Source organism: Mustela nigripes, chromosome 16, assembly GCF_022355385.1.
Source record: "Mustela nigripes isolate SB6536 chromosome 16, MUSNIG.SB6536, whole genome shotgun sequence".
In the NCBI taxonomy this organism is placed as follows: Eukaryota; Metazoa; Chordata; class Mammalia; order Carnivora; family Mustelidae; genus Mustela; species Mustela nigripes.
This window is the reverse complement of record NC_081572.1, coordinates 47,787,920-47,814,786: the sequence shown is the minus strand read 5'-3', so window position 1 is coordinate 47,814,786 and position 26,867 is coordinate 47,787,920. Positions and strand designations below refer to the sequence as shown.

At 50.4% G+C, this 26,867-nt stretch overlaps 1 protein-coding gene across 1 annotated transcript; it reads left to right on the top strand.

Annotated features, from left to right (window-relative positions):
- The first annotated feature begins 1,864 nt into the window (after positions 1 to 1,864).
- ALKBH5 (alkB homolog 5, RNA demethylase) lies at positions 1,865 to 26,867 on the top strand. Its single transcript, XM_059380699.1, has 4 exons — positions 1,865 to 3,414; positions 12,409 to 12,489; positions 21,676 to 21,831; positions 22,648 to 26,867. Exons 1-4 carry the CDS (start codon positions 2,645 to 2,647, stop codon positions 22,823 to 22,825), a joined length of 1,185 nt encoding a protein of 394 aa, XP_059236682.1. The 5' UTR covers positions 1,865 to 2,644; the 3' UTR covers positions 22,826 to 26,867.

Sequence of the window (26,867 nt, the reverse complement as noted above, 5' to 3'; positions counted from 1 at the left end):
CCAGAGAAGAGGTGATCCTCATCCTTGGCTGGGTGAGAGAAGCTGGTCTCTGCAGAGTCGTCTCTGGAAGGATTTTCTTGACTGTGTGATGGTGACCTCCCTGTTAAGCAGGTGTGTGGACAGAATCCAGTGCCCCCCCCCCATGTTAGAGGGCAGTTTAAAGGTGGGTGGGTGCTGGGTTCTGAAGGGCCTGAGTCACCACAGGCCAATTGCTCATTATGCGGGCAAGGGGTCCCTGCCCATGCGTTCACACAGCATGGCCCAGGCACAACTGAAACGGGAGCCCCTGGCTGACCACAACCTTGCCCACTGGCCACCTTCTCACAACCTGCAGCTGCCTTCCTACCACCACCACCATCAGCACTCCCACTACGCTGTGTCAGAAAGGGGCAGGAGCCAAACTTACTATAGGCTTCAGGCGTGCCGCATTTTCTGTTGCACCTGCTGTTGCTTAGAAAGGTGGCCCAGCAGGGAGCTTGGGGACAGCTCTAGAGTCCCAGCCATCAAACAGGCCCTGCCAGCCTAGCTTTGCCCAGCAATAACACAACGCACACTTCCCAATAGCAACTGGCAGGCCCTTCAGTTTGGAAACTGAGACCCTGACTACCGGTGTACAATCCCCTCCGCTTAACATACATGACCTCGTTTAGTTCTCACAACTACCAAATGATGGGGTACTAAGGTTATGCCATTTTACAGACCACTAGTCTGAGGTTCAGAAGCTAAGTCACGGCCCGGGGTCAGAGAGCCCATCCACCCGTCCAAGATTCAAACCTCTGTCAGTCTGGTGCTTTGGTAAGTTGGGGGTCGGGTGGTGGGTCGTGGTGAGCAGCCGTGGAGAGGATGCAGACACACACGTGAGCTGGGAGCAAAATGGCTAGGGAGGTGAGGCTGAAGGCAGAGGCCGAGGCCAAATCACGAAACCAAAGACACATCTCATTTTAGTGCGTGTCCGGGAAGGCTGTAGGAAGGTGAGCTGAGGCTCAAAAAAATCAACATAAAGGAGATGGGTGGAAAGGAACTGGCATTTCAGGAGGAAGAAACAGCTTGGGCGAAGGCCAGGAGGTGTGACAGAGTTTGTCTGAGCAAGGCTGGCGCTCAGAGTTCGCGGGGAGGGTAGAGGGGGCGAGGCCCAAAAGGTCTCAAACAAAGGCTTGGAACGCCAAGCAAAACAGGAGAACTCAATCCCGGGAGCCACGGGAGGTTTTTGTCAAGAAACCCTGGCTGGGGACCCGGCCCTCGCGGAACCGCCACGCCATTGCCCACGACGCGCACGCTGTCCGAGCGCACGGCTTCAAAACTTTGGAATCGTCCCCGGTAATCAGCTATAGTTTTGCCTTCACCGTGAGTCTACTTGTCCCCTTGAGTTTCCTTCTGTCGTTTCGAAGAGGAGCCCCTATACCCATCTCTAACGCGAAGGAAAACCGACGCCAAATCCCTGCGCGCCCCGCGGCTGCGCACGCGCCCACCGCCACCGGGACGTGACTCGTGGAACGTCCACTCCGGACGACGGGGGTGGGGGGGCTGGGAGGTGCCCCCTGAGTCCCGCTTCTGCGGCCGTCGCCGTTTGGACTTAGAGCTGGGACCCAGTGCTCTCGGCCCAGGAGTTTGAAAAGTTTCTTCTGGTTTCATAAGTTTCCTAAGGAGTCTGAGGGCTTTTCTCCGTTGGCGTCTACATTCCGGCACTTACATAGCCACCCATTTACCCTTCAGGGGTCCTCGACGCCCTCCACGCAGCTAATTAAGTGACGGACGCAGTAGCCAAGGCGACCGCTTGATCGACAGGCTTGCATGCAAACCAACTTCCGGAAGCTGCAGTCTGGGCCCGCCCGGCGCGTGGCCGGTGACCCAATGAAAGAACTGGAAACGCCAAAGGGGGCGGTGACGGAGCACCCTAGGTTGTGGCGGTTCCTCGGTGGTTGCGCGTTGAGGGCTGAGGCGTTTTCGAGCATTTGGACGATGCCGTGACGCAGCATAGCGACAGCGTTGACAGCGTGAGCGCACCCCTGTGGAGGGAGCCATTCGGTCGCGGAGGTGGCGCGTCAAGAAGGCAGGTTGCTATTTGAGGGTGCTCCCTCGGAGCCCTTCAGTGAGTGGGGGAGGGGCGGCGGACGCCGAGCGGTCCCCGTCTGCGCTTGCGCCGGCGCCTCCGGTGACCCGGCCTACACGGACGCGCATGCCCGCTGCGCGTGGAGCCGCGGTGGCCGGCGGTATTGCGCGTGCGCGCCGAAGAGCCCGCTGAGGAGCGGCGCTGGCGGACGTCGGGCGGACGGCCCGTGACGTCGTGAGGAGCGCTTTAAAGTGCGGGCTGGGCCGGGCGTCTGAGGGTCTGGCTGGGAGTCGGGTCGGTCTTCCGCGGCTGCCCTCCGCGGCATGAGGCGCTGCCGGCGCCTTTGGTCTCTGGGACGTGGAGAAGGTGGAGGAGGAGGAAGCCCTGTTGCTGCCACCGCTGCATGACCCCCCGCCCCTGAGGCCCGACCCCGCGCCCGGTCCCTTGACGCCCCCCGCCGGGTCCCCCAGTCTCGCATGGGGGCTTGGCGCTGAGGAACACTTTTTCTCCCGGGGCGCCGGGGCGCGTTCTCCAAGAGCCATGCCCGGCCGCCCCTCCCGCCCCGGAGGACCCTAGAGCAACGTCGCGGGGGCCATGGCGGCCGCCAGCGGTTACACGGACCTGCGTGAGAAGCTCAAGTCCATGACGTCCCGGGACAACTATAAGGCGGGCAGTCGGGAGGCTGCGGCCGCCGCCGCCGCCGCCGTAGCCGCCGCTGCTGCTGCCGCCGCCGCCGCCGAGCCTTACCCGGTGTCCGGGGCTAAGCGCAAGTACCAGGAGGACTCGGACCCCGAGCGCAGCGACTACGAGGAGCAGCAGCTGCAGAAAGAGGAGGAGGCGCGCAAGGTAAAGAGCGGCATTCGCCAGATGCGCCTCTTCAGCCAGGACGAGTGCGCCAAGATCGAGGCCCGCATCGACGAGGTGGTGTCCCGCGCCGAGAAGGGCCTGTACAACGAGCACACGGTGGACCGGGCCCCGCTGCGCAACAAGTACTTCTTTGGCGAGGGCTACACGTACGGTGCCCAGCTACAGAAGCGCGGACCTGGCCAGGAGCGCCTCTATCCGCCGGGCGATGTGGACGAGATCCCAGAGTGGGTGCACCAGTTGGTGATCCAGAAGCTGGTGGAGCACCGCGTCATCCCCGAGGGCTTCGTCAACAGCGCCGTCATCAACGACTATCAGCCCGGCGGCTGCATCGTGTCTCACGTGGACCCCATCCACATCTTCGAGCGCCCCATCGTGTCCGTGTCCTTCTTTAGCGACTCGGCGCTCTGCTTCGGCTGCAAGTTCCAGTTCAAGCCTATCCGGGTGTCGGAACCGGTGCTTTCTCTGCCAGTGCGCAGGGGAAGCGTGACTGTGCTCAGGTAACCCACCTGGGAGGAGGGGGCGGCCCTGCATCCTGCTGCCATAGCTGCCCACCCTCAGCCGCGGGGCAGCAGCAGACAGGAGCCCGCGCTTTACATTTCTGACCCATTCGTCTGGTTTTGGGGGGAGGAGGGTGTGGAGGGAAAAGGGGTCTGTGTTTAAAACACGTGTAGTAATAAAGTAGGGATCGGTCAGGATAACAGTCTAGAATTTTGTATCCCGAGGGCAGGTTTGTCATGATCACACAGGCTTGACCAAGAATTGATACAAAGGCGTCTTTCTAGAAGGCTGAGATTTAAGGAGGCTGTTTCCGTGTGTGATTTTAGCAAGTCACTTTCCCTTTTTCTGGGTCTCTGTTTCCAGATCTGTGCTTTTCTGAAAAATAAGTTGAACTCTTATCTGAAAGTCTCTCCAACTCTGCCGTTTTCATGTTTGTTAAAAAACAAAAACAGAAAAATGAAGGACATGTGTGAGGATTTCTTAACAGCGAAAATGTGGAAGGAAGGTCCCTGAGATTAATAGATGCACATTCTCTCTTCCTAGCACAGGGAGTGACTTCGCTGGAATCAAATAGGTTAGTGGCTGGGGCAGAAATAGGGTGCAGCGGACTCTGAAAATTCAGCCCCTTTTGTCTGCCGAAGAGCCTGTTGGGCCTTGGTAAGAATGTGTTACCTGTTACCGGGGCCCTATGAAACCAAATAAAGCAGATCTCTTTACCTGGTATTTGGCTTTGTAGTTGCATCAGCCGCAGAACTTAGGTTCTTGGCCTATTTTGGGTCTCAGATCTTGCTGAGAATTCACTCAGTACCCTGGCCCCCAAAAAGGTTGCCTGCTGGAACCCCTTTGTTGTTTATATAAAGTGGAATATTTGTTTGGAGGCTGCGTCCTTCCAGCCCTAGAACAAGTAACCTAGCACTGTACTTCAGTAATCCCCAAAACCTCTTAGGAGCTCTAGATTGCAGCTTCTCAGAGCCACTGCTTGACCACCGAATTCTAGTATAGGATCAGGACATGCTGAGTTTTTGTGATCTGCTTAACCTCTGAAGTCTGTGCCATGGGCCCTGGTCCTGGGGAGAAGCGGGTACCCTGGAGCCCTCTTAATATGAGGCAGGCCACCAGTCTCATTTAACAGCTGAGGCTGCTTCTGTATTTGAGGGTGGCAGCAGAGCCTTGTGATACCCCAGCGTCTCCTCACGGGGAAGTTTGGGAAGTCATTGGTAGCCAAAACAGTACTTTGCATCTGAAATGTAAGACAGCCACTTATCCTCAGGTGCCCCTTTGTCATTTGGGCTTCAGAGCTTGTCTTTATCTAAGTGGTGATCCCAGATTGATGTCTTAGTAGAACCCTTTAAGGTGGGATTTCCAGGGCAGACCCTCACAAGTGGCTTACTCTGTAAGGCAGTTTGGTGTCTGACTTCGTTGAAGGGCTCTTGATGCTAAAAGGACCTCACACAAAGGCCATTTAGTCTCTTAAGGGGATAGTAATTTTCCACGTAGTCACAGGTCTTTAAGGTTGTCATGAGCTGTAGCAGTGGTTGGACATGTAATGGGTGGTCATAAAAAATAGTTTGTGACTCTGAGGCTTTCCTGTTCCCCAGCACGCGTGCACACACACATTCTGCTGTATTGAAGAGCAGAAGTTTCAAGTTCTTAAAATGCAGGTCTGCTAGTGATCAGCAACAGGATTGCATCATCAGGAAAATTTTCTTCATCTTTTCCTTGGGATAGTGAAGTCCTAAAGCTTTCCCAGTCTCTTCCAGCTCCCTAATTCTGACTTGGCTGTAGAGTTAATGTGGGAGGCTCAGCCATATCCTAAAAAGTGCTGCCCCAGGCTTTGAATCCAGCTCGGCTGTCATTTGCTTTGGCACCTTGTGGGTGTTTTTTGAGCTGGCTTTCCCGTCTGTAAAGTGGGGGTAATGCCAACTTCAAAACCTGTTAGAACTAAACACGGTGATTGGGTGTTTATACAGAGCCTGGCACGGAGTGGGCTCCTAAATGGATATTTGCTTTCATACACAACCTTTTAATGATCCCTTGCTCTCTTGTTGGGGAAAGGGCTAGGCATTTGGTGGAGCCTACAGCATGGCTCTTCCCTTCATGGAGTTCACAGCCCAGTGGAAGCCACGGGCAGTTACAGCCCAGGTAAGTAACTGCAGGAGTACTTTGAAGGTGGGGGAACTCATTTTGGAGTGTTAGGAGTTTTTAGGAGGAAATAAGGTAGAACTTGAAGGGTGAGTAGAAGTTAGCCAAGCAAAGAAGTTAACAGGGAGATCACGGAAGCTTTGGTGGCAGTAGCAGAGAGTAGCCATAGGTAAGGAGCGGGGACAGGTAGATGCTAACTTGAGGCTGATGGAATTCAATTTTAGTTCTACCTTTCAACCTGGACATGAAGTAGAGAGTCTGGCGAGGCTTGCCATGGGAAAACAGTACATCAGATCTTCTCCGTAGTAATACTGTTGACATATTGGGTTGGCTGATTCTTCGTTTTGTAGGGGCTGGTCTGTGCATTGCAGAATGTTTAATAGCAGCCCTGGTCTTTGTCTACGAAATAGCAGTTTCATCTTCATGGTGACCAAAAATGTTTCCCAAGTATTGCCAGCTATTCTGGGGTAGGTAGGGCTGCAAAAATCCTTCCAATTAAGAGCCACTGCTCTAGGGTTCTGGATGCCCCTACTAATTTTAATTATCTAGCACCTGCTTACTTAGTGTACTCTGTTTACTTGGTATTCAGGTGGGTGAACACCTGTCTGTTAGTAGTGCCTCTTTAAGTGCTCCTTGGGCTTTTCCCCAGGCTGGTAAGAGGGGATGCTTTCTTTGACTTCCCGGGTGTGTATCCCAGCCCAGAAGTGATGAGCTGTAAAGCTGCAGATTGGAACATGGGGGCTGATGATTCTCTGCAGGTGGGGAGGGTTTTTAGTAATTCTCATGTGACTCAGACATTAGTTGTTGGTGGCAGTAGAGTCTATACCCGTTCCAAGGCTACATGGCAGGAATACTGTTTTATGTGTAATAGTTGTCAGCGTAGACGTTAGCATGTGGCAAACATTGACTCAGCAGTGTCCAAATGTGGGCATTTAGAGCATTGCCTCACAGACCCCTCTGAAAGTGCTTTAAGTGTCTTTCCAAACCCAGTTTTTGTTGTGGTTGTTTTTGTAACCTTCCCATGTTGGGCCTGGTTGGGTCCCTCTTAATACTGTTCTCCAGGGAAATAAGGATCTTTCACCTCTTTCTATCAGTTCTTTTCACATTCTTTCTCCTGTTTTCTGTAGGGTGAAGGGGCAGATTAAAACACATTTTAGTTGGATTAATTAGAATAATTACCTCAAGACTAATTGCTTACTTGCTGCTACTTTAATCACTGCTCCATGGTCTGTGGTTGTGGCCGCATGCCCAGAGACCCAAGCCTTATTAGCCACCTGTTTGGAAATGACTGTTACCACCCAGCCATGGGACATGCAGAGGTGGGCATAGCCTGTGCCTTCTAGGTAAAAACTGATATTGGGTGGAATGGGCACCCCTGTTCATTCTGGGCTAAGGGCTGATCTTATTCAGCTTTTGAAAGCAATATTTAGCTTTCTGGCTTAAAATAGTTGGGAAAGTAGGGCAGATAGGTCCTGGGCCACATCTCTTGTGTGCAGTCTGATTCCATGAAAGGGGGAGGAACCTCAGGATGAAGTCAGGGCTGTGCTCTGCGTTCTTAGGAGGAGCTCTGGGCCAAGGGGATTGGCTGGCTTTGGTTGTGCCAGGCCTAACAAGAAGGCAGCAGCAGCAAATGGAAGGAGGCTAGCAGGTAAACCATGGTCTTAATCATGAAGCTCAGAGCAAGCAGAAAGTAAACAGGCCGCACAGATTTCAGGGCTGGCTGGCCATTTTCGCCTGGGGAGTTGGTGTTCAGCCTTTGCTGAGATACGGTGCTAGCTCTCTGGAGGCATGGGCTCGTCTTTGCAGACTTCTTCCTTGGGGGTGGTAGGTATTAAATGTCCTTTTCTAAGGCCAGTGAGGTCCTCAGGATAGATTGGACCTTGTTACCAGAAAACACAGATGGGCTTTTCTCTCTACACCTTATTACCTACCTCCTCCCCCAACCAAGAAACCAAAAACCAGGATAGCATAGATACTGAAATCAAGAGTTTGATTAGAGTTCCAGCGTCACCACTTTAGCTGTTTGACCTTGGGTAAGTAACTTAACCTCTCCGGGCCTTAGTTTTTCTCTGCAAAATGGACTATTGATGGCATAGAGTTGTTAATGGAGATTGAATTTCACACTGTTGAATGCTTGAAGTTTAGGTAAAACGTCTTTGGAGATGAGCTACTTTCTGTGCTTAGCTACTCTCTAATTATACCTTGATGTGGAGAGAATTGGGACCTGGAACAGGTTGACCTTCCTTCTGTATTCATTCCCAGGACTTCTCATAAAGCTAGGCCATGTGTCCTCTTAGAAGGTTAGGTCTGGTTATAATGAGCATGAGCTCACAATCCCACCCCTGTGCCCAGGTGGCTGGCCTGCTGTTCCCCAAAGCCCAAGTTTCTTAATCCTCTAGGCTCATTAGGAATGTGAGGCAAGCTTGTGGGGGCTGTCCAGAGCAGGTAGCTATAGCTGAAGGAAGGTTGTCTGGCAGTGCTAGTGATCTTGGCCAGTCCCTCCACCTCTGGTTCTGTTCTGTCCCGGGCAGGGCACAGAGTGGATGGAAAATGGTCACTGTCTTGGAAATTCACCTTAACACTGTCTCCAAAACTGTTCCCTAGAGGAGAGATGTACAGTCCTGCACAGTCCCTTAGAGTTTTTCAGACTCATTTAACTTGCACCTAATCCTCTAAGGAAGGATTTGCTGTGAGAACTTTTTTTTGTAGATGTAGGAACAGAATAGTTGAGTCCAACACACATTTCATTTAGTGTCCATTGAGTGCAGAGATGAATAAGGCCTTTGCAGCACTTTGTCTTACAGGGAAAACACAATTTCCACAGGGCCAGACATAGTAGTAAAGGAGGGTGGGTGGGTGGGTGGTTGGTTGGTGTGGGGGAAACCCATCCTGGGGGATTTGAGGAAAGCTTCCCTGTGGAGAGGAAAGACTCTTAAGAGTCACTGTAAGGCATAGTGCTAGTGGGTTACAGAGCCAGGTCTGTCACTCTTGATGCTTGTGCTGGTCACTGCTATATGGGGTGGGGGGAATTTGAAAGGGCTCAGCCCAGGCAGGGAGCAGAAGGCTGACCAACATGAAGTATTTCCTCTTCTTTCCCTGTGAAAACAAAGAGCAGGAGGCACTGAAACTTATCTTCATGCCAAGGGTAGGGCTGGACCCAGGGCGTATTAAATTTCAAGCTGGCAGACTGGGACTTGCAGATAGTTTCTCTTGTGGTAAGTAGGTTCCTTAGCAGTAAGTAATCCTCTGTGGTCTCTGCTGGACATTTTCTGTTGAAGTTTAGCCAGAAGAGTTTCCTTGGCCAGGACTTAGAGCCTCCTGCTCCCAGAGGAGCCTGAGATACTGAGGAGGGGTCAGTGGGCCATGTCACAGCTGCTTGGAAGTTCTAGAAGACCAGTGCTAATGAGCTGTTCAGGTGCATTCAGTGACACAGTCATTTCTGGGGTTCCAGGTGGTTTTACCTCTGCACTAGCTCTTTTGAGGCCTGTGTTCAGTGGCACAATTCTGGAGCCCTTGGGGAGTGGGGGCAATTAAGATTTATTTGTTTTTTAATTTAAATTTTAATTTTTTTATTATCATATAACATATTGGGCAGATAAGTTTTTTTTTTTTTTTTTAAAGATTTTATTTGTTTATTTGACAGAGAGAAATCACAAGTAGATGGAGAGCCTGGCAGAGAGAGAGAGAGGGAAGCAGGCTCCCCGCTGAGCAGAGAGCCCAATGCGGGACTCGATCCCAGGACCCTGAGATCATGACCTGAGCCGAAGGCAGCGGCTTAACCCACTGAGCCACCCAGGCGCCCCGGGCAGATAAGTTTTGACAGACATCTGGGTTTACTCCTTCTGCATTAAGGGGAGTGGGTCCTTGCTGAATAGGGAGGTGGGGTCCCCAGTTGCCTATAGCCGTGTCAAACAGACTGATACTTATTAATAGTAGGAAAGATTGCCTGTGGCCAGTACTTCAGGTTCAGGCTTTAGAAATGTGCCTTGGATTACCTTTGGGGAATTGGACTTAGCTCTTTGGGGGAAGTCCTATGTTCATACAGGACTCTCTTGCACCCTACACCTGTATTTTCCCAGTTTGGAGTGACAAGAGCCTAGAATGAGCTCTAGAACTAGTCCTGGCCCATGAGGCCTCCTCTGCTGGCAGATCCCCATAAGAGGAACCCAGATCTCATTTCCTTGGCGTGTACTGAACCCAAGTCTCTAGCTTCCCCCAGGGTGGTCCAGGGCCTCTGGCTTGTGTCCTGTGCTTAGTAAATGGGAATGCTGTGCCAGGCACAGTGCATTATCTAAGTTAATTCTCACAACAGCCCTACAGTTTTCAGGGGGTGCCAACCCTGTAGTCATAGAACTCTAATTCTTTCTTCAAGGGAAGAGGCAGTGTCCCCCTTTTTAAAATCTTAAAATTGGGGCGCCTGAGTGGCTCAGTAGGTTAAGCATCTGACTTGATTTCAGCTCAGGTCATGATCTCAGGGTCATGAGATCAAGCTCGGTGTTGGGCCCTGTACTCAGTGCGGAGTCATCTTGGGATTCTCTCTCTCCATCAGCCTCCCCTCTCCACTTCTGTGCATCGCATCCATGGTGTCTCTCTCTCTCTCTCAAATAAGAAAGAAAATCTTATTAATTGTTAGTGGTCATAAAAGAATACCTAAGTTGTAAAGCATAACAAAATAAACACCCAAAAGCTACTGCTGTCCTTATTACAGATGAAGAAACAGGTTTAGGTGCCCAGCAAGTGAATTCCCTAAGGTCACAACGCTAGTAGGCAACAAAACTCAGATTCTCACTCAGGCCTCTTCAACTCCTCCAGCTCTGTGTGGCATTTTTCACTGTAGGCCTACAGATATTAATAGGTGTTATCTGAGAGAAGGTTCTTTGGTCAGTGCTCAATTAAACAAAGTCAGCAGATTCTTTTGCTGTAGTAATTCTCAGATCTCTTAACATAGTCGTGCTGTTTTTTAACTCTTCAATGTTTTCCACGTTGATTTGATTGTGGACACTTATCCTTAGTCTCTTCTAGGACTTATGTTCACAGAGAAAATTGAAAACCTCTGGTCTAGGAGCAGCTCAGAGAAGGAATCTTTAAAAGTTCTGGGAGCGCCTGGTTGGCTCAGTCAGTTAAGCATCTGCCTTCGGTTCAGGTCGTGATTCCAGGGTCCTGGGATCAGGCCCCGTATCGGGCTCCATGCTCAGTAGGGAGCGTGCTGCTGCCCTCCCTGCTTGTGCTCGTGTGCTCTTTCTCTCTGTCAAATAAATAAATAAATCTTAAATACATAAGGGGCGCTTGGGTGGCTCAGTCGTTAAGCGGCTGCCTTCAGCTGGGGTCGTAGTCCTGACCAAGCCTCACATTGGGCTTCCTGCTCCGTGGGAAGCCTGGTTCTCCCTCTTCCACTCCCCCTGCTTCTGCTCCAGCTTTCACTGTCTCTGTCAAATGAATAAATCTTAAAAAAAAAAAAAAAAAAAAAAAAAATCATTTAAAAAACAAGCCACAAATAAATAAATAAAGGTTCTGGGGATGCCAGGGTGGCTCAGTCGATTAAGGGTCTGCCTTCAGCTCAGGTCATGATCCCAAAGTCCTGGGATTGAGTCCCACATCAGTCAGGGAGCCTGCTTTTCCCTCTGCCTGCCACTCCTTCTGCTCGTGTGTGCACGCACGGTCACATGCATGGTGTGTGTGTGGGTGTGTGTCTCTCTCTCTGACAAATAAATAAAATGTTCAAAAAATAATAATAAAATAAAGGTTTTGTCTCTCCCAGCATGGCCTCAAAGCAGAGGGTTTTTTTTCCCCCTCTTGGACTTACTTTTTTATTTGTCTTGCTTCTAGTTCTTGTTCACATTGGGGCAACCTGACCATTTTGAGGAGTTCCTCCCAGGCCTGCAGTGTTTCTAACAGTTACATGGTTGTATTTTTAGTTGCCCTTGAGAAGGGAGCTGATGAGCAGCCTTGGAGAGGAAGATTTGCGGTCTAGGGGTGGCCAGGGAAAAGCTGAGCGAGACCAGACGAGGTGTTCACCTCCCACTATGCCTGTGGCTGAGCGTGGGTCTGGCTGTGTAGAGCCCTGCCTCAGCTCCATGGAGGAACTTGGGGTGGGAGTGCCTCTTGGGTGCCAAGCTCCTGGCGAGGGCATGTGAGGAGGCTCAGGATGCTGAGTTTGCTTCCAGAGTTTCAAATCGGAAAGATGGTAACTGTGAAGAGGACAGTCATCTACCCACATTCATTGGTCTAAGCAGTTTTTTAAATTGTGTAACTTGATGAAAATAAATAGATATTCGAGTGTGATGGGAATTCTTAAAATATCCCAAACACAGCTGTCTTCAAGATTTTTGGATCCCCCCAAATGGAGGTTTTTGAAAGCTTGTTTTCAAGTAGACAAATTGTCTTTTTAAACATTGCAGCCTTAGTTCTCTCTGGTGACTCAGGGCTGTCAGTGTCTGCCTAGGCTTCCTCTTTGTGCTGAAGGGTGGGGGGCGGGGAGAAGAGGAGGAGGTGGAGTTCTTGTCTTCTCACCAAGGTTTGGCCTGAGTCACTCTAGCTGTCTCCAGAGTGATTAAAGGTGTATCTTCTTGGGGGCCCTGTAAAAGAAGGGCTCTTGGCTTGTGTGGAGGGAGAGATTGCTACTGTGGTTTATACCTTCAGGCTTGTCTTTGCCTCATCCCAGGTTTTTTTCTTGACTGGCACAACCTGGATCTTAACAGATGAATTCCCTTTCCATGTAGATCCTTGAACCTCTCAGAATAACATGGCAGCGGTGTCCATAAAACCTGGACCATATTTCTCTCTCTCTACCCTCTGGGAACTTCGGTTGTCTGTTCACTTTCCAAGCTCATATGCTCTGTGTTTATTTTCAGTGGATATGCTGCTGATGAAATCACTCACTGCATACGGCCTCAGGACATCAAGGAGCGCAGAGCGGTCATCATCCTCAGGAAGTAAGTGCCCCGGTGTCTGGCACCTGCAGGCCTGTCTGGAGATGTAGGTCTGGATTCCCTTAGAACTTGGCTCCTCTGTATCAATAGCATAGCAGCATGAAGCCTGGGAGAGGAAAAGGCTATCAGGTCTCCTACTTTTTTATTTTAATTCTTTGAGGAAAAAGCTGTTTTGTCTTTTCTTCATTGAAAAATTAAGTTCTGTGGTTGTTTAACTAGGGAGTTGGGGGCTGAGCAAAAGCGTATGCTCCCTGTGTTTATGGATACAGTCTTGAGACAAGATTTAGGGACCCCCTCTTCCAGACCTCCCTTCCCCCTCTCTTTTTCCCCATCTCTTTGGTTCTGATTTGTCACATGTGATCTTGCTGATTATTTTTAGACTGCGCCTTAGCAGCCTGCTTTAAAAATGCCTGGGTTTTCACTTCTGGGAGGAGCAGGGAGTGAGAAGAGGAAACGAAGGTGGGAGGTTAGGCTGCAGTGTTTAGCAGGTGTATAGCTTGTGGCTGTCTCTCCTCTCTGGCCAGGAAGTCAGGGATATATTGACCAATATCACCAGTCCTGGCCTCTTACGCACTTCTGGTTTTCTGCTCATGGGATGAATGGACTGAACCAAGCGGATGCTGGGTCAAGACAGTCTTGTCTTTAGAGTGGAGTGCAAGAGCCTAGATGATTGTCCAGTGTTGTACAGATGACAGTGAGGAGAGCAGAACCAGTGCCGGGACATCCCCTACCCTACCCTCCGCACTGGCTAGAACACAGTGTCCTATAGCTTGTCATCTTTTTTTTCTTCTTTTAATTTAAATAAACATTATTTTTAGAACAGTTTTAGATTTACAGAAAATCGTAAAAATAGTACAGAGTCTCTGTACTCCAAGCACCATTTCCCTGATATTAACGTCTCGTATCAGTAAGATATGTTTGTCATAGTCCAGAAAGCAAATTGATATATTATTATTAACTGAAGTTCCTATGTATTGGGATTTCCTTAGTCTTCTTGTGACATACTTCTTCTGTGCCAGGACCCCACATTACATTTAGTTGTCAATCACCTTAGGCTCCTCTTGGCTGTCACACTTTCTCAGACTTGCCTTATTCATGATATCACTGGTAAGATATTTTGTAGAACATCTCTCCATTGGAATTTGGCGTTTTTCTCCTGGTTCTACTGGGGCTCGGGGTTTGGGGGAGGAAGACCACGAAGGTGAGGCCCACTCGTCTTCCATCCTATCCAGGGCACAGGACTTCTCACTGTTGACGGCGACTGGGAACACCTGGCTGAGGTTGTGTCCACTGGCTGCGCTCTGCGCTCTAAGTTCTTGCTTCCCCTGGGGTAGGAGGGAAATCTCCGTGCACAGCCGGCCCATAAGCAGTGGGGAGTTAGCTCCAGCTCCCTGAGTGGGGAGTCGCCGCCCAAGTTATTTGGAATTCTGCAAGGAGATTTTGTTTCTTCTCCTGTTCATTCATTATGTCTTTATTCACTTGTTTACTTACATCAGTATGAATTCATGGGTATTTGTTTTATGCTCCAGTTATGCCAGCTTTGGCCATTAGGAGTTTTTTCTCTTCTTTTTTTTCTTTCTCTCTCTTTTAAGTACATCCTTATTTTCTGGTTTGCCATCTTTTCTTTATTACTTATTTATTTTAAAGATTGTATTTATTTATTTGACAGCGATCACAAGCAGCAAAACAGCAGGCAGAGAGGGGGGGAAGCAGGCTCCCCGCTGAGGAGAGAGCACAGTGTGGGGCTCGATCCCAGGACCTGAGCCGAAGGCAGGGGCTTAACCCACTGAGTCACTCAGGTACCCCTGACTTAACATCTTTTTAGCTTCAGTTTATAACTGAAAGCATCTTGGCCTTTTGGGTCTAGAATGCCAACATAATGTGGTGGATGAAGTCTCTTTGGCATGTCTCTGCCACTTTGTCAAGTCAAAACTTTGAGTATCTGTTGTACCTGTGTAGCATGGAAATGATAGAGACCTAAAGGACGATCCTGGGGTGCAGGTATAGCACCAGGCACATGTGGGAGCTGCAGACAGGAGTCTGTACAGGAGCTGGCAGTGTCTCGCCTCTAGCCTACAGATATTCCCAGAATTCATCAGAAGAAGGGTTTTGATCTGCCTTTCTGCTTTCTTTTCCTGTGGTTCCCAGCACAGGCCAAAACCCAGAACATGGAAGTGATGCTGTCCAGAGTGTAGCTCCCTTCTGGCCTCTTCTCCCCAGTCATTTCTTCCTGGGCTGTACTGGCACTTCAGCTACAGCCAGGGATAAGTGCCCCACCTAGGCCAGGAGCTTGGAGAGGAACCCCCAGGGTGATACAAAACCAGAGCAGCAACTTCCCAGGTGTTCCCTGCAAGGCTCTCAAAATAGTTTATCCCAGGGAAATCTTCTCTGGAGGTGCAAATGAAGTGGCCATAGCTGGAGTGTCAGATCATTCTTCCAGCTGTTTCCTTCCTCTTCGGCAGTTACTCCCTTACTTGCCATCTCAGGCTGGCTGGGTTGGATGCTTCTCAGTAGAGTTAGGAGCCTACACTGTTAATCAGGTCCCCTGGAAGCTCTTTGGCTAGCCGGGCTCCTGGCAGTGGTCTGACTTTGGAGAATGACTGTTGAAAGGTCAAAGAGCATCAGTCATCTACCAACTTGAATGGGCCCAAGAACCAACCACAGCCTGGGTTAGATGGCAGAAGCACAGAGCTTTGGTATGAGGGGGCTGGAGAGGAATGGGAGGATGGCCTTCCGCTTCCCTGGGTCAGCTGAGCTAGAATACCGCCCAGCTATAGAGAGACAACTCGGGACCAGACGAGAGACCCGGGATAAACACTAGGCTCCTTGTTGGATTTTGCCTGTCCATCCAGCCTAACCTTTTGGAGTTTTCCTTGTTGTCTTGTCCTCCACACTTACGTTAAAGTATTGCAGCTCCTAGTGTGGTCCACGGGCTTGGATCCTTGCAACAGTGTGACCTCTGTTAGAAATGTTTTCCCATCAACATGTTCATCTTCCTCCACATCCTACCCTGCAAATGACCCACCTATGCACAGTGAAAGTTGGTTGACCTAGCCATCCCTCAAGGCTCAGGTGCTGACTGTTTTGACACGCAGAAAGCATCAGACACATACCTGTAGCCCTATCAGTGTATCCCCTCCCTCTTTAGATTGTTAGAGCCCGTATACTTGCCATTGTGAATTTCCAGATCTGCATTCTGTGGGGACGGGGACCCTGCTCATCCAGACCCAGCACTGAGGCCCAGCCCAGAGGAGATACCAGAGGGGGACAACGCAGGTGAATGAGGAGCAGCTCCAGAGTAGTTATATGGGCTGTTCTTAGAAAAGGACAAGCTAATGATGGGATGAAAAACGGAGCATCCTGGCCCAGACACTGCCCAGACATTAAGGATGTGGTCCTGATGGGCACCTGGCTGACTTGCTTGCTGGTGAGGCCACATCTGGGTGGGTGGAATCTGGGCATTGAGCCTGGCCCTGCTCCATAGACAGAGGGGATGGAGCCAGGCTTGCTTTCTCTTAACTTTGGATAAAAATTGCACAGGCTCTTGTGGGAGGGCCTAGGGCCAGTCAGAGCTGGGACAGTCTTAAACGCCTCATGGGGGGAAATGGGTGGGTAGCCACCAAGTGCTTTTTGATTCAACACAGTGTGGCATCTTTGAATGTGAGTCTTCAAGTGTGTGGCACCATTGTTTGTCACAGAGAAGACTCGAGGCTAGGAGTGATCACCTGAGAGTTTCCCCATGAGTGGAATCCTTGGGCTGCAGCTCAGTGTTAACAGACCTTTCGGGGTCACAGCCGGTAAATGGCTGAGGAAGACCTTGAACCCGGGTCTGCTGGTGTGTAATGGAGCTGGCATTTTGCATGCTAGTACACCACCATCAGAGTGAACACTGTCTTAAAACCACAAAGTGTATCTGCTGGAGCCCAGCAAATAGATTTAGCAGTTATATCCAGCTTGGTAGGGGTTGGGGATGGGCCAGGACAGGGTTGGTGAATCTGACTCCTGAGCTAGAAATTGCTGGCCAGGCAGAGATGGTAAGCCTGGGACTACTAGGTGGCTCAGCTGGTTAGTGTCTGCCTTCAGCTCAGGTCATGATCCCAGGCTCCTGGGTTCGTGCCTAGCACGCGTCAGGCTCCTTTGCTCAATGGGAGTCTGCTTTTCTCTCTCTGCTCCTCCATGTGCGTGTTCTCTCTCTCTCAATTAAATAAAAATTCTTAAGAAACACAAAAACAGCTCAAAGGCTAGAAGGTACAAAGTATAGAGGATCTCTGTAGTTGCAGGGAGGTGTGGGAAGGAGGTCTTGGATCAACACTTGATCATCAGAGATGGGTTGTGGGCCTTCAGAGCCTTCATTTGGTGGCCAGGGCACCCAGTCCCTTGGCCTTCAGGAGACACCCTGGTCTGCTTATAAGACCTTATATTCCTGCGCAGCTAATCTCCAGTTAATCAGATAAAGTGGCTCAAGGCAGTGTTAATCGCCCATTTCTTTGCTTTTGGCTAAGTGAGCTCAGTGCAGTGGGTTGAAGCTGGGAAGAGCAGCTAGAGGTTCATTTGCCAAATGTTAACCAAGGCTGGTGTGTGCCAGGAAGCAGTGGGGTGAGGGATTTGCATGAGAGAGATTGTAGGCAGCCGAGCTAAATGGCTTATTTGGTCCTTCAGACCAGGGGTTTGCAGGGGTCAGGGGGAGACTGTTCCTGAAAGCAGAGTAGCCCAAGTATGAGGCTCTGTGATGAGGGGAGGGTGGGAATGGAGGGTGTATTCTGGGCTTCGTCCCTTGGGGCAGGGGTGGCCAGCTCTTGGCTTCCCTGAGTTGGCCTGAGATATTGCCCCCATCAAGACATGTGCCATTGTTTTGTCTCCAAGATTCTCATCCCCTGGGCCAAGAGTTAGCCCACCTTAGTTTCCTGGTCCAGTGAGTATGTGTGTACATGTGCATTTATCCTGCACAAGGAGTGGGAGAGCATTAAGACCACCTGGAGGTGAAATTGACTTGGGCTCCTGGCCGGCCTTGCCCTTTCTTCACTGAAGACAAGCTGGTTACTTGAGCCCTGTGTTTTCTCATAAATTGGGGCAGCAGTGGTGCTAGGGATGGTTAAATCGAAGAATGCCATGCCTGCTTCTCTGAATTTGATGAGTTAGGGGTAGGGGATGAGGAAGGCTGTGTCCAGTCAAGGTAGGATATGAGTACAGGCACAGCGAATGAGAGGAAAGGGAACCTGGAGATAGGTTGTTTACTGGCCCAGGCCAGGGAAAGCAAGCTTGTTGTCTGACTGCCTGGTGTTGTGGAGGATATCAGTACCTTACCAGGCCTGAACGGGAGCTTCCTGGGCACCCACGATGCTGGCCCTGTTGTCTGGCTATCATCTGTGCAGCACTGGCTTCTGGAGCCCTGAGTTACAAGTATGTGGTATGACATGTTGGTAATCAAGTTGAATGATTTGGAGAGGCCCTTGGGGCCTTGTTATCTTGCAGGCCTGGGTATGGAGGTATTCTGGAAGCCTTGCTAGGACCATGGGCCTTGGGTGCCCTCTCTTTGGGTTATACCCCTCACATGCTTTTTAGACTCTTTGAGACTGGTGTGGAAGCCTGCTAGGGTCAGAACTGCCTTGCAGGCAACAACATGTGATGTTGGAAGGAGTTTGGTGGAAGATGGGGAGTGGTGGCAGGAGGTCTGAATGCTGTTGCAGGAGAGACAATGGTATAGGTCTGTGCTTTGTGGGAATCTGACACTCTGGTGCTGGAGCTTAGACCTAGAGGCCCAGGTCACTCAGTAGGCAAGGGTTGCTCAGACAGGCTTGCCACACTGCCTCTCTGCTCCATTGGGAATGTCCAGCTTTGTAAGCACAAGGGTGCTTGGTGTGAGGGTGGAGCCAGAAGTTGAAGCATGGTTGGCCTGAGGCGCAGGCTGGTTCCTGGTCTCCTAGAAATGGTGTCTGCCTGGACAGCAATCTGTTCTGTTGCAGTGCAGTGAGCCCACCTTCAGAGGCCTTCATGGGATAGTGGCTGTGTGGCTTAGGCCAACAACTTGGTCTCCAATTAGTATTGCTTTCCCATCCTTACAGTGGGAATAGTCCTCCTCAGCAACTTCTCCAGAAGATTAGAGGATTCAGTGAGTAATAAAGGAACAAGAGGAGAGCTCCTGGGATGGTCAGCCCCCTCTCTTCACCCTCAGGTCACATGTTAATGTGTTAATATTAATGCTCAGTCATCCTCCCTTTGGTTTGGCTTCCTAAGTACCTCTGCCCAATCCCTGCTTTTGTCCTGGGGGTGTCCTGATGCCTGGGTGACCTGGTATACCTGGGGTGCCTTTCTGTAACCCTGTTGACTCAGATCTTAAGCCAGGTGTCTTTGCCTCTTGTCATCTGAGGAGACCCAGGCCCAGCCCTTACTGCTAGAACTTCCTGACTTCAGAAGTTTATGGATATGTTTGCTGAACCCTGAGGGGTCTAGCATGCTCCTTGAAAGTTAGCTGCCTTTTAAGAAGCTGTTCTCAGAAATTAAGCTACCAGTGGGCACTGGGTTTGGGATCTTGCTTTAGCCTGGCTTCCTGCAGCATGGTAGCTTTTTGGAAATGGAGGGAGGGAGGAAACTCCTCCAGCTATTCTGAGATGTACTTGTAAAGCCCCAGGAGCACTTTCAGGCCCCAGAACTTATACTGTCCCAGAAGTAGGTACAGGAGGCAGGGATTTTTTTAGTAGGGCCACCTCCTGATCATCTCTTCTCTTGAGGCTGCATCCTGATGGCAGTGGTATTGTCATGTGCAGAACCCCCTTCCCCTCCTTCAGGCAGTGAGAGAGGAGCAGAGCCAGTCTGTGTTCTTGGCCTGACTAGTCTCATACCTTGCCCCTAACCTCTCCAGCGGCTCTACACCCATAATGGGGGGGATGAGGCCTGACCTGTTAAAGAGGAGGTCCTTGGGTTCTAGTGATTTCTGATTCCCACCCTTGTGTCTGGGTGTTACCTGGCACCTTCTCTTCCCCTTAACCCCTCTCAAGAATCTTAGACGTGAGGGGTGCCTGGGTAGCTCAGTCAGTTACGTGTGCCTTCAGTTTAGGTCATTACCTCCAGGTCCTGGAATCCAGTCTGGCTTCCTGCTCAGCAGAGTCTGCTTCTCCCCCTCCCTCCCTCTTTCTCTCCCTCCCCTCTGCAACCCCTCCCCTTTTTAAGTAAATAAATAAAATCTTTTAAGAAAATATTTTTTAAACTATTTTTTGTGATTTTATTTATTTATTTTTAAAGATTTATTTATTTATTTGACAGACAGAGATCACACGTAGGCAGAGAGGCAGGCAGAGAGAGGAAGGGAAGCAGGTCCCTGCTGAGCAGAGAGCGGGATGTGGGGCTCGATCCTGGGACTCTGGGATCATGACCTGAGCCGAAGGCAGAGGCTTAACCCACTGAGCCACCCAGGTGCCCCAGTGATTTTATTTATTTTGGGGAGAGAGAAAAATGGTGAGCATGAATAGGGCAGAGGGAGTAGCAGATTCCCTGCCGAGCAGGGAATGACGTGAGTCGAAGGCACACCGCTTAACCAGCTAAGCCACCTGGGCGCCAACCCCCTGCTTTCTTGAAAGTCCTAGCCTTGAAGGAGGCCACTTGATTTCTAGACTCTTAGAACTGAAGGAGGACCTAGGGACAGCCACATTTCTCCCTACTTTGTTTAGATGGAGAAGGCCCAGAAAAGGATGGTGATTAGCCTGGATTCTAAGTGGCACCATTAGGGTTGGATCTTCTTCCTTTTGCTGCTAGATAGGTCCTGGTTCCCTGGGCCTGGAGGGCTCAGAGTGGAGGCCGAGACTGGTGGGCCAGTGAGTACAGCTGACCGTTCTGGTTTCCCTGTACATAAGGCCAAAGCAGGGAGGCAGGCAAAATTGCTCTGCTGGTCTGCCCACCACTTTGGGCCTGAGGGTGTTAGAATGTTGTTTCCCAGCTAGAAGGCGTCCCCTGCTGGCTTCAGGAGAAAAACCACTGCCTGGCGTCAGAGCCCTGTCATTCCTGCTTGTTAGGCTTGTTTGGAATCTCACCTGGGCTTAAACTTTTTTCTCCCACGACTTCCAGGACCCGTGAATTACCATAACCTTTGGGATCTAGTTTTCCCCATCTGTTTACAGCAGGTTAGCCAGTTGGGGGTAGGTAGAGGGATCTGTGAGTTTTGCATGCAGTTGTTAAAAGAACACTGTGTGCCTTAGGCCAGGGCAGCTCTTGGATTTCCCTCCTGCTGTCTTCCCTGCAGTGTTCTTGTGAAGGTGCTCTGCTCTGACCACAGCACCTTCCTCAGAACCAAGTGACTACTTTGTGCACAGCTGCCTACAGGAAGGGTGCCTTTAGGGCCTTCTGCCAGATGTGTTCCCATCACTCCCCAAACCAGGCTTCTCCTGCCCCTTGCTGGTACCAGCCTGACTTGCCAGCCTTCTCTGTATCACACAGGAGTCGGGGTTTCTTCGAGGTTTCCCAGGCTTAACTTCCTCTTGGCCTGGCTTTATAAAGGACTTCGATCACTGCCCCGTCCATACTTCCATGTTTTCCCTTTATTGGGCAGCATGTTCCTTAAAACTTAGGCCTAGTGCTCAGCGGGGATTCTGTCTTCAAAAGCCCTTTGGCCTTGACTTAGTTAGCATCCCGTAACCAGCAGAAGCTGCCAGGTGGCTGTAGTGAGATCAGAGCCAAGTGTGTGAATGTTGAGTTGGGCCTGGACTTTCCTGGCTCTCCCATAGCTTTAGTGTTACTGTGTAAGAGAGTAGAAGAGTCTCTTTTCCTTTTGTAGGCCTGGACCAGGTGAACCTTCCTTCCTGTCTTGATATTTCAGGAAGGATGAGGGCATCTGCTGGAGTATTTTGGGGCCCTCAGGACTCTGGCAGGTGGAGTGGAAGCCCCTGGAGAACCTTTGGGCTGGAGTAGGGTGAGTGGGGCTGCTTGTCCAACTGAGAGAGCGAGCCCTGGATCTTTCCCCTGGTGTAGCAGATCCCTATCACTAGAGGCCTCCAAACAGAAATGTTCCTCTTCCTACTCCTAAGCCTGAATATAAGAAGGTAGGTGTTTGCAAGTCAGCCAGATCTTTTTGAACTAGGAAGAAACTGAGGCACAGAGCGAAGGCTGCTGGCTCCCCTCTCCCTGGCCAGAGAATGGGTCTCATGGGGCCCACTCCCTTCCCAAGGCCCACTGGTGACCCCATGCGTGTTTCCTTTGCAGGACGAGATTAGACGCACCCCGGTTGGAAACAAAGTCCTTGAGCAGCTCTGTGTTACCACCCAGCTATGCTTCAGATCGTCTGTCAGGAAACAACAGGGACCCTGCTCTGAAACCCAAGCGGTCCCATCGCAAGGCAGACCCTGATGCTGCCCACAGGTACTCAGCTTCCGGACCTTCAACAAGAGCCAACAAAGCAGCCCCATGGCCTGGCTGCAGGGTGAAATAGGTGGGGGAAACCTGGGGTATGTGGTTAGAAGCGTGGCATTGACCACTTTTCCAAGCCTTAATGTCTGCTTCTAGGTCAGTGGAATTGGCGGCATTCCCACCTAGCCCGTGACCAGCTGCCTGCACCCTTAGAGAGCAGGGCTTGGGCTGAGATTCTGACAAGTGGGAAGGCTTTGTGGGCTTCCCATGACTTCCTTGTTCCATCCACCCAGACAAATGCTCTCATGAGTACTTAAATGTTAGGAGGGAAGCTCGGGATGTGGAAGATAGCAGACCAGGGATCCATTTCAGAAGAGTTGGGGAAGACTTCTGGGAACGTGTTTAAGCTGTGATGAAAAGGATAAGGAAGCCATATGTGAAGTCCCATCTAGGCTAGAGATACTGGCCTGAAACCCTGAGGCAGGAAGAGCTTGCTGGTCAGGGGCTAGTGGAGTGGGTGAGCAGAGCGCGGGGAGGTGATGGCAGGACCGGGCAGGGCCTTGAGGCTGTACTAGGGAAGGCCGCCTCCTGTCTGGCAGCCTTGGTGGTGTCCTCGACTCAGCAGATCCCCCAGGGTAATTGGGAAGTGTTTCCGAGACTAGGTGTGGCTGCTGCACTTAGTGGGCAAAGAGACGATGCCAGTGTTTCTGCCATTACCATCCCTTCTGCAGAACCGCCGAGCTGGAGCGCACCATCCTGCAGATGGTGAGGGCCCAGCGCAGACACAGAGGTGTGAGGGAACGCTTCCACCCACCCCTTTCCTTGCAGGCCTCGGATCCTAGAAATGGACAAAGAAGAGAACCGGCGCTCGGTGCTTTTGCCCACACACCGTCGGAGAAGTAGCTTCAGCTCTGAGAACTACTGGCGCAAGTCCTATGAGTCCGGGGAGGACTGCTCGGAGGCGGCAGGCAGCCCCGCCCGCAAGGTGAAGATGCGGAGGCACTGAGGTGTGCTGTGCGCCCCTGGGAACTCTGGTTACTCCTCACGTAGTTGCCCCCTCCTTTTGTTCAGTTCAGTTTTTTGGCGTTTTGTTTTTGTTTTTGTTTTCATTTTTTGGTTTTTGTTTTTTTGATCCTGAATTTTTTTCCTCGGGTTTGTTGCCTGTTAAGGCTGAAGAACAGAATTGGCTGGGACCTGATTCTCGTGTTCTCGGTTTTCCTACGAAATGGAAAGGCTGTTGGCATCTATAGGGGACAGAAGCTCATGCTGGAGTGGCCAGTAGGGATGTGGGGTGCAGCTGTCCTCAAGTGGGGCTGTCAGGCTGGGTTTATTTAAAAGCAACAAAATGTTTTGGTTAAGAAAATTCTTGTTTTGCTTTAAATGTAAATCTTCTCAGTGTTGTAAATGAAGTTCAGTCTTCTGCCCCTTTCCCTTCCACCTGTGTCTGCGTGCTGGGTTGAGGTCTCATGCTCCTTATTGGTTCTGCCGGAGGCCTGCTGTCCTCCCACCTCTCACCTGTTCTCCAGGGCCTGGAAGCCTACACAAGTACCCTTTCCTCCCACAGCAGAGTTGTTCAGGATGACTGGGTGGAGGTTTAAACAGTCCTCTGCCACCCCAAAGCTATTGGCTGAGCTCCCGGGCTTCATCTGTGTCCACTGGCCTGCTCTGCCCACGGGTCCCTGAGCTGCTGAGGGGCTGGCTACAGTGGTCCTGACCTTTCTTGCCAAGAGCACACGTCTTTGCTGGGTTGCTTCTTTCAAGCATATGCGTGTGATTGTACGGAACAGTTAGACTTACCATGTTGGGGCAGTTTTAGGAATGGTTTCTAGCTAGAGGGACTGGTGTCCTTCCAAGTCTAGCATTTGGGGTATGGAAAATTGTTGTGGTGTGTGGTAGGGTTTTTGTTTTCTTTTGTTTTTGAGTTATTTTTTTCATTTGATCTCCAGACTTTTTCCTAACCCTTTCCTTTCTCCTTCATTGGCCAGCTTGGGCCTTCTCTCCATGTCATCCCCATAGGAAGGTGCCTGCCCACCTGCTCTGTCTGCCTGTAGCATGCATCCAAGGCCAGAGCTCAGGTCTGCAGACTGGGTTGGCGCCTCCTCTGCCTCAGGGGTGTAGGAGCTGGGGAAGGGGCTTTTAAAAAGTAATAAAAGGAAAAAGATAATAAAGTTTTTGGCAGTTCCCACCTACTCAGATCCTTGAAGGTTGCAAGGTTTTGATGATGTAGGTTCATTAGGAATGTCTCCTTGCCAGCCATGGCTGAGACCCGGGCCTGCTGAGAGCAGAGGCTTTCCCAGTCCCCAGGCTGCCACCACCCCAGGGGGCCTTGTCTTACAGAGGCCCAGGCCTGAGGCTGCAGAAGTCTGGGGCAGCCATCATCAAGAAGTCCCCTCTCAGGGGCCAGAACTCCTTTGCCAGCGTGGATTCAAGTCGGACTGCATAACTAAAGCAGTTGCAGGTTTATTTTTCTTACAGCTTTTTTCCCAAAAATGATTTGTAGTTGTGTGTGCAGCACTTTGCCCTGATATGTGTGCTCTACAATAAAAACCAAATCTAATATATTTTGAAACAGTTGTCTGATACTGTTAAAAGAGAGGATTTGCCTTTGGTGCTTCCTTAATCCCCTTATTTTCTTAACTCTGAACCCGGGCTGGGGAGGCCAGACAGAGTCCTTTGCCCATCCAGGTCCTCACGGGAGATAATAGGGCTGAAGGCCGACAGTGAACTTGCCCTCTGCTTACTGTGCTCTCTCCCACTCCAAGGAGGATGGACCAGGTGCCCAGGACGCCGTGGTCCTGCAGGAGCCAGGATCATACCCTGCTGAATTTTGAAGCCCTTCCCCCTTGGTGTGATTAGATAGGGTGTGTGCCAGTGAAGGAGGGACAGGGTGAACAAAGGCAGGGAGAGCCTGGCCTTTATAAAAGATAGGCAAGTGGTTTTGCTCGTTAAGCAAATTCTTGAGTTCCTACTATGTTCTGGCCAAGCCCTCATTGTGGCCTCATCAGTGAGCAAAAGTCTTGGTCCTTGCTTTCAAGATGTGTACTACAGAGTTGTGGGATACAGTAAGAGGCTTCAGCCAGATGTGTTTGTGTGGACTGGCATTGGGGCCCAGCGGGTTTTAGTCCCTCCAGGTCCTGGACCTGGCTGCCAGATTCTGTTCAGCTTGGGTGTAGAGTCTCCCTCATTGATTTCCAGTGCCCAAACCAGTCTGGCCAATTCTTTGCTGTGGAGACCTGGCAAGTCACTTACCTGCCCATTTCAGAGAGGAGAAGAGAGACTCTAGAGGGAGCAGGTGACCGGCTAGGGCTCAGTCCTGCAAATCGGTGACAAGATATGAAGGGCACTGGGGGAGAGCCTCCATATGCTTTATAGCTAGTTGGGCCTCCGGGGGTAGACAGGGCCACAGTTGCCCCAGAGAGGAGACATTAGAGCTGAAAGGGATGGTAACTTGCTCAAAGTCATCTAGACTACATGGCAGAGGGGGACACCTCCCACTCTAGGGCCCAGGCCCCTGACTCGGACATAGAATGGGCGCTCATATGCAGGCCTGGGGAGCTGAAACTCTACAGTAGCTGTGACAATCACACCTGGGCTCTTCCTAGTTCCAAAAAGGCTCTTTGCTCTGCAGAAATAAGGGACAGAGAGACCAGGGGAAGGGGCTTTGGCCCTTATGGGTCCTGCTGTATCACTGGCTTTAGTCTCTGCCCAGCAGTTCCACAGCATCCCATCTCTGGACTAAACTAATTTTCTGAGTAGTCCCTAAGCCTGTGGGGATTCCGTACCTGACTCCATGAATCTGACTCTGCCCGCACCCCAGTCTTGCACACAGTGGGTGCTCTAACAACATCTGGCACCAGCCCTGCCTTCTTAGGTACCTCATCCCATTCCTTCAAGCCTCCTGTGCTGGGGGAAGTTGAGGCCCAAAGTCCCCTTCATTCAAAAATATGAGTGTCCTACTGTGTGCCAGGCTCTGTGCAGGGTACTGAGGATACAAGACCTGGTATAGATCTCTCACACACACGGCTGTTCCAAATTGTGCCAGCATGAAAGATGTGTAGCACAGAAATTACGAATAAAATACACAGTACATTCTAGCTCTGTATAGCCAAGTGTTCTTATAGAAGCCTTTTGTTGATCTTTTTTGATAGGTTCTTTTATTTGTAGCGTGCCGGTGGTTGTAATTCAACCGTGATACGGCAAATGGAGTTGGATCCCATTGCTGATAATAGTTTTCCAGGGCTCCTGTAACAAATTACCACAAACTTTGTGGCTAAAACATCAGAAATTTATTTCTCACAGTTTGGAGGTCTGAAATCCAAAATTATGATCACTGGGCTGAGATCACAATTCAAACCACGCTCCTTCTGGAGGCTCTAGTCCTTGCCTCTAAAAGCTTCTGGTGGCTGTTGATGTTCCTTGATCGTGGCCTGGTAACTCCTATCTCTGCCTCTGTGGCCACATGACTGCCTCTTCTGTGGGTACCAGATCCCCTTCTGCCTGTCCCTCACAAGGACACTAGTGATTGGATTTAGGGCCCACATGAATGATCAAAAATAATCTGCCCATGTAATGATCTTCAGTCACATTCACAAAGTGAAAAAATGTACAAATTCCAAGGATTAGGAGCTGAAATCTCTGGCGGGGGGGCACTGTTCAGCCTACTACACTACTCTTTTCCAGATAGTCTGTCACTAAATCTTATACATGGCCTACTGATTTCTCATTGTTGGAACAAACTATGTTAATTGGATTGAAATTTCTCAGCCTCAGCACTGCTATTAAATTTGATCCACATTATTTTCTCTACTGATTTCTTAAATCTAGACCTGTGCTGTCCAATATGGCAGCCACTGGACAGTTTGGCTGTTGAACACTTGAAATGTGGCTGGTTTGAATTGAGATGTGCTTTAAGTGTTAAATACACACTAGAATTTGAAGTTAGTATGAAACAGAATGTAAAATATATCATTAGTTACTTTATATTGATTACGTGTTGAAATGACAATATTTTGGACATACTGGGTTAAATAAAATACACTTTAATTTCA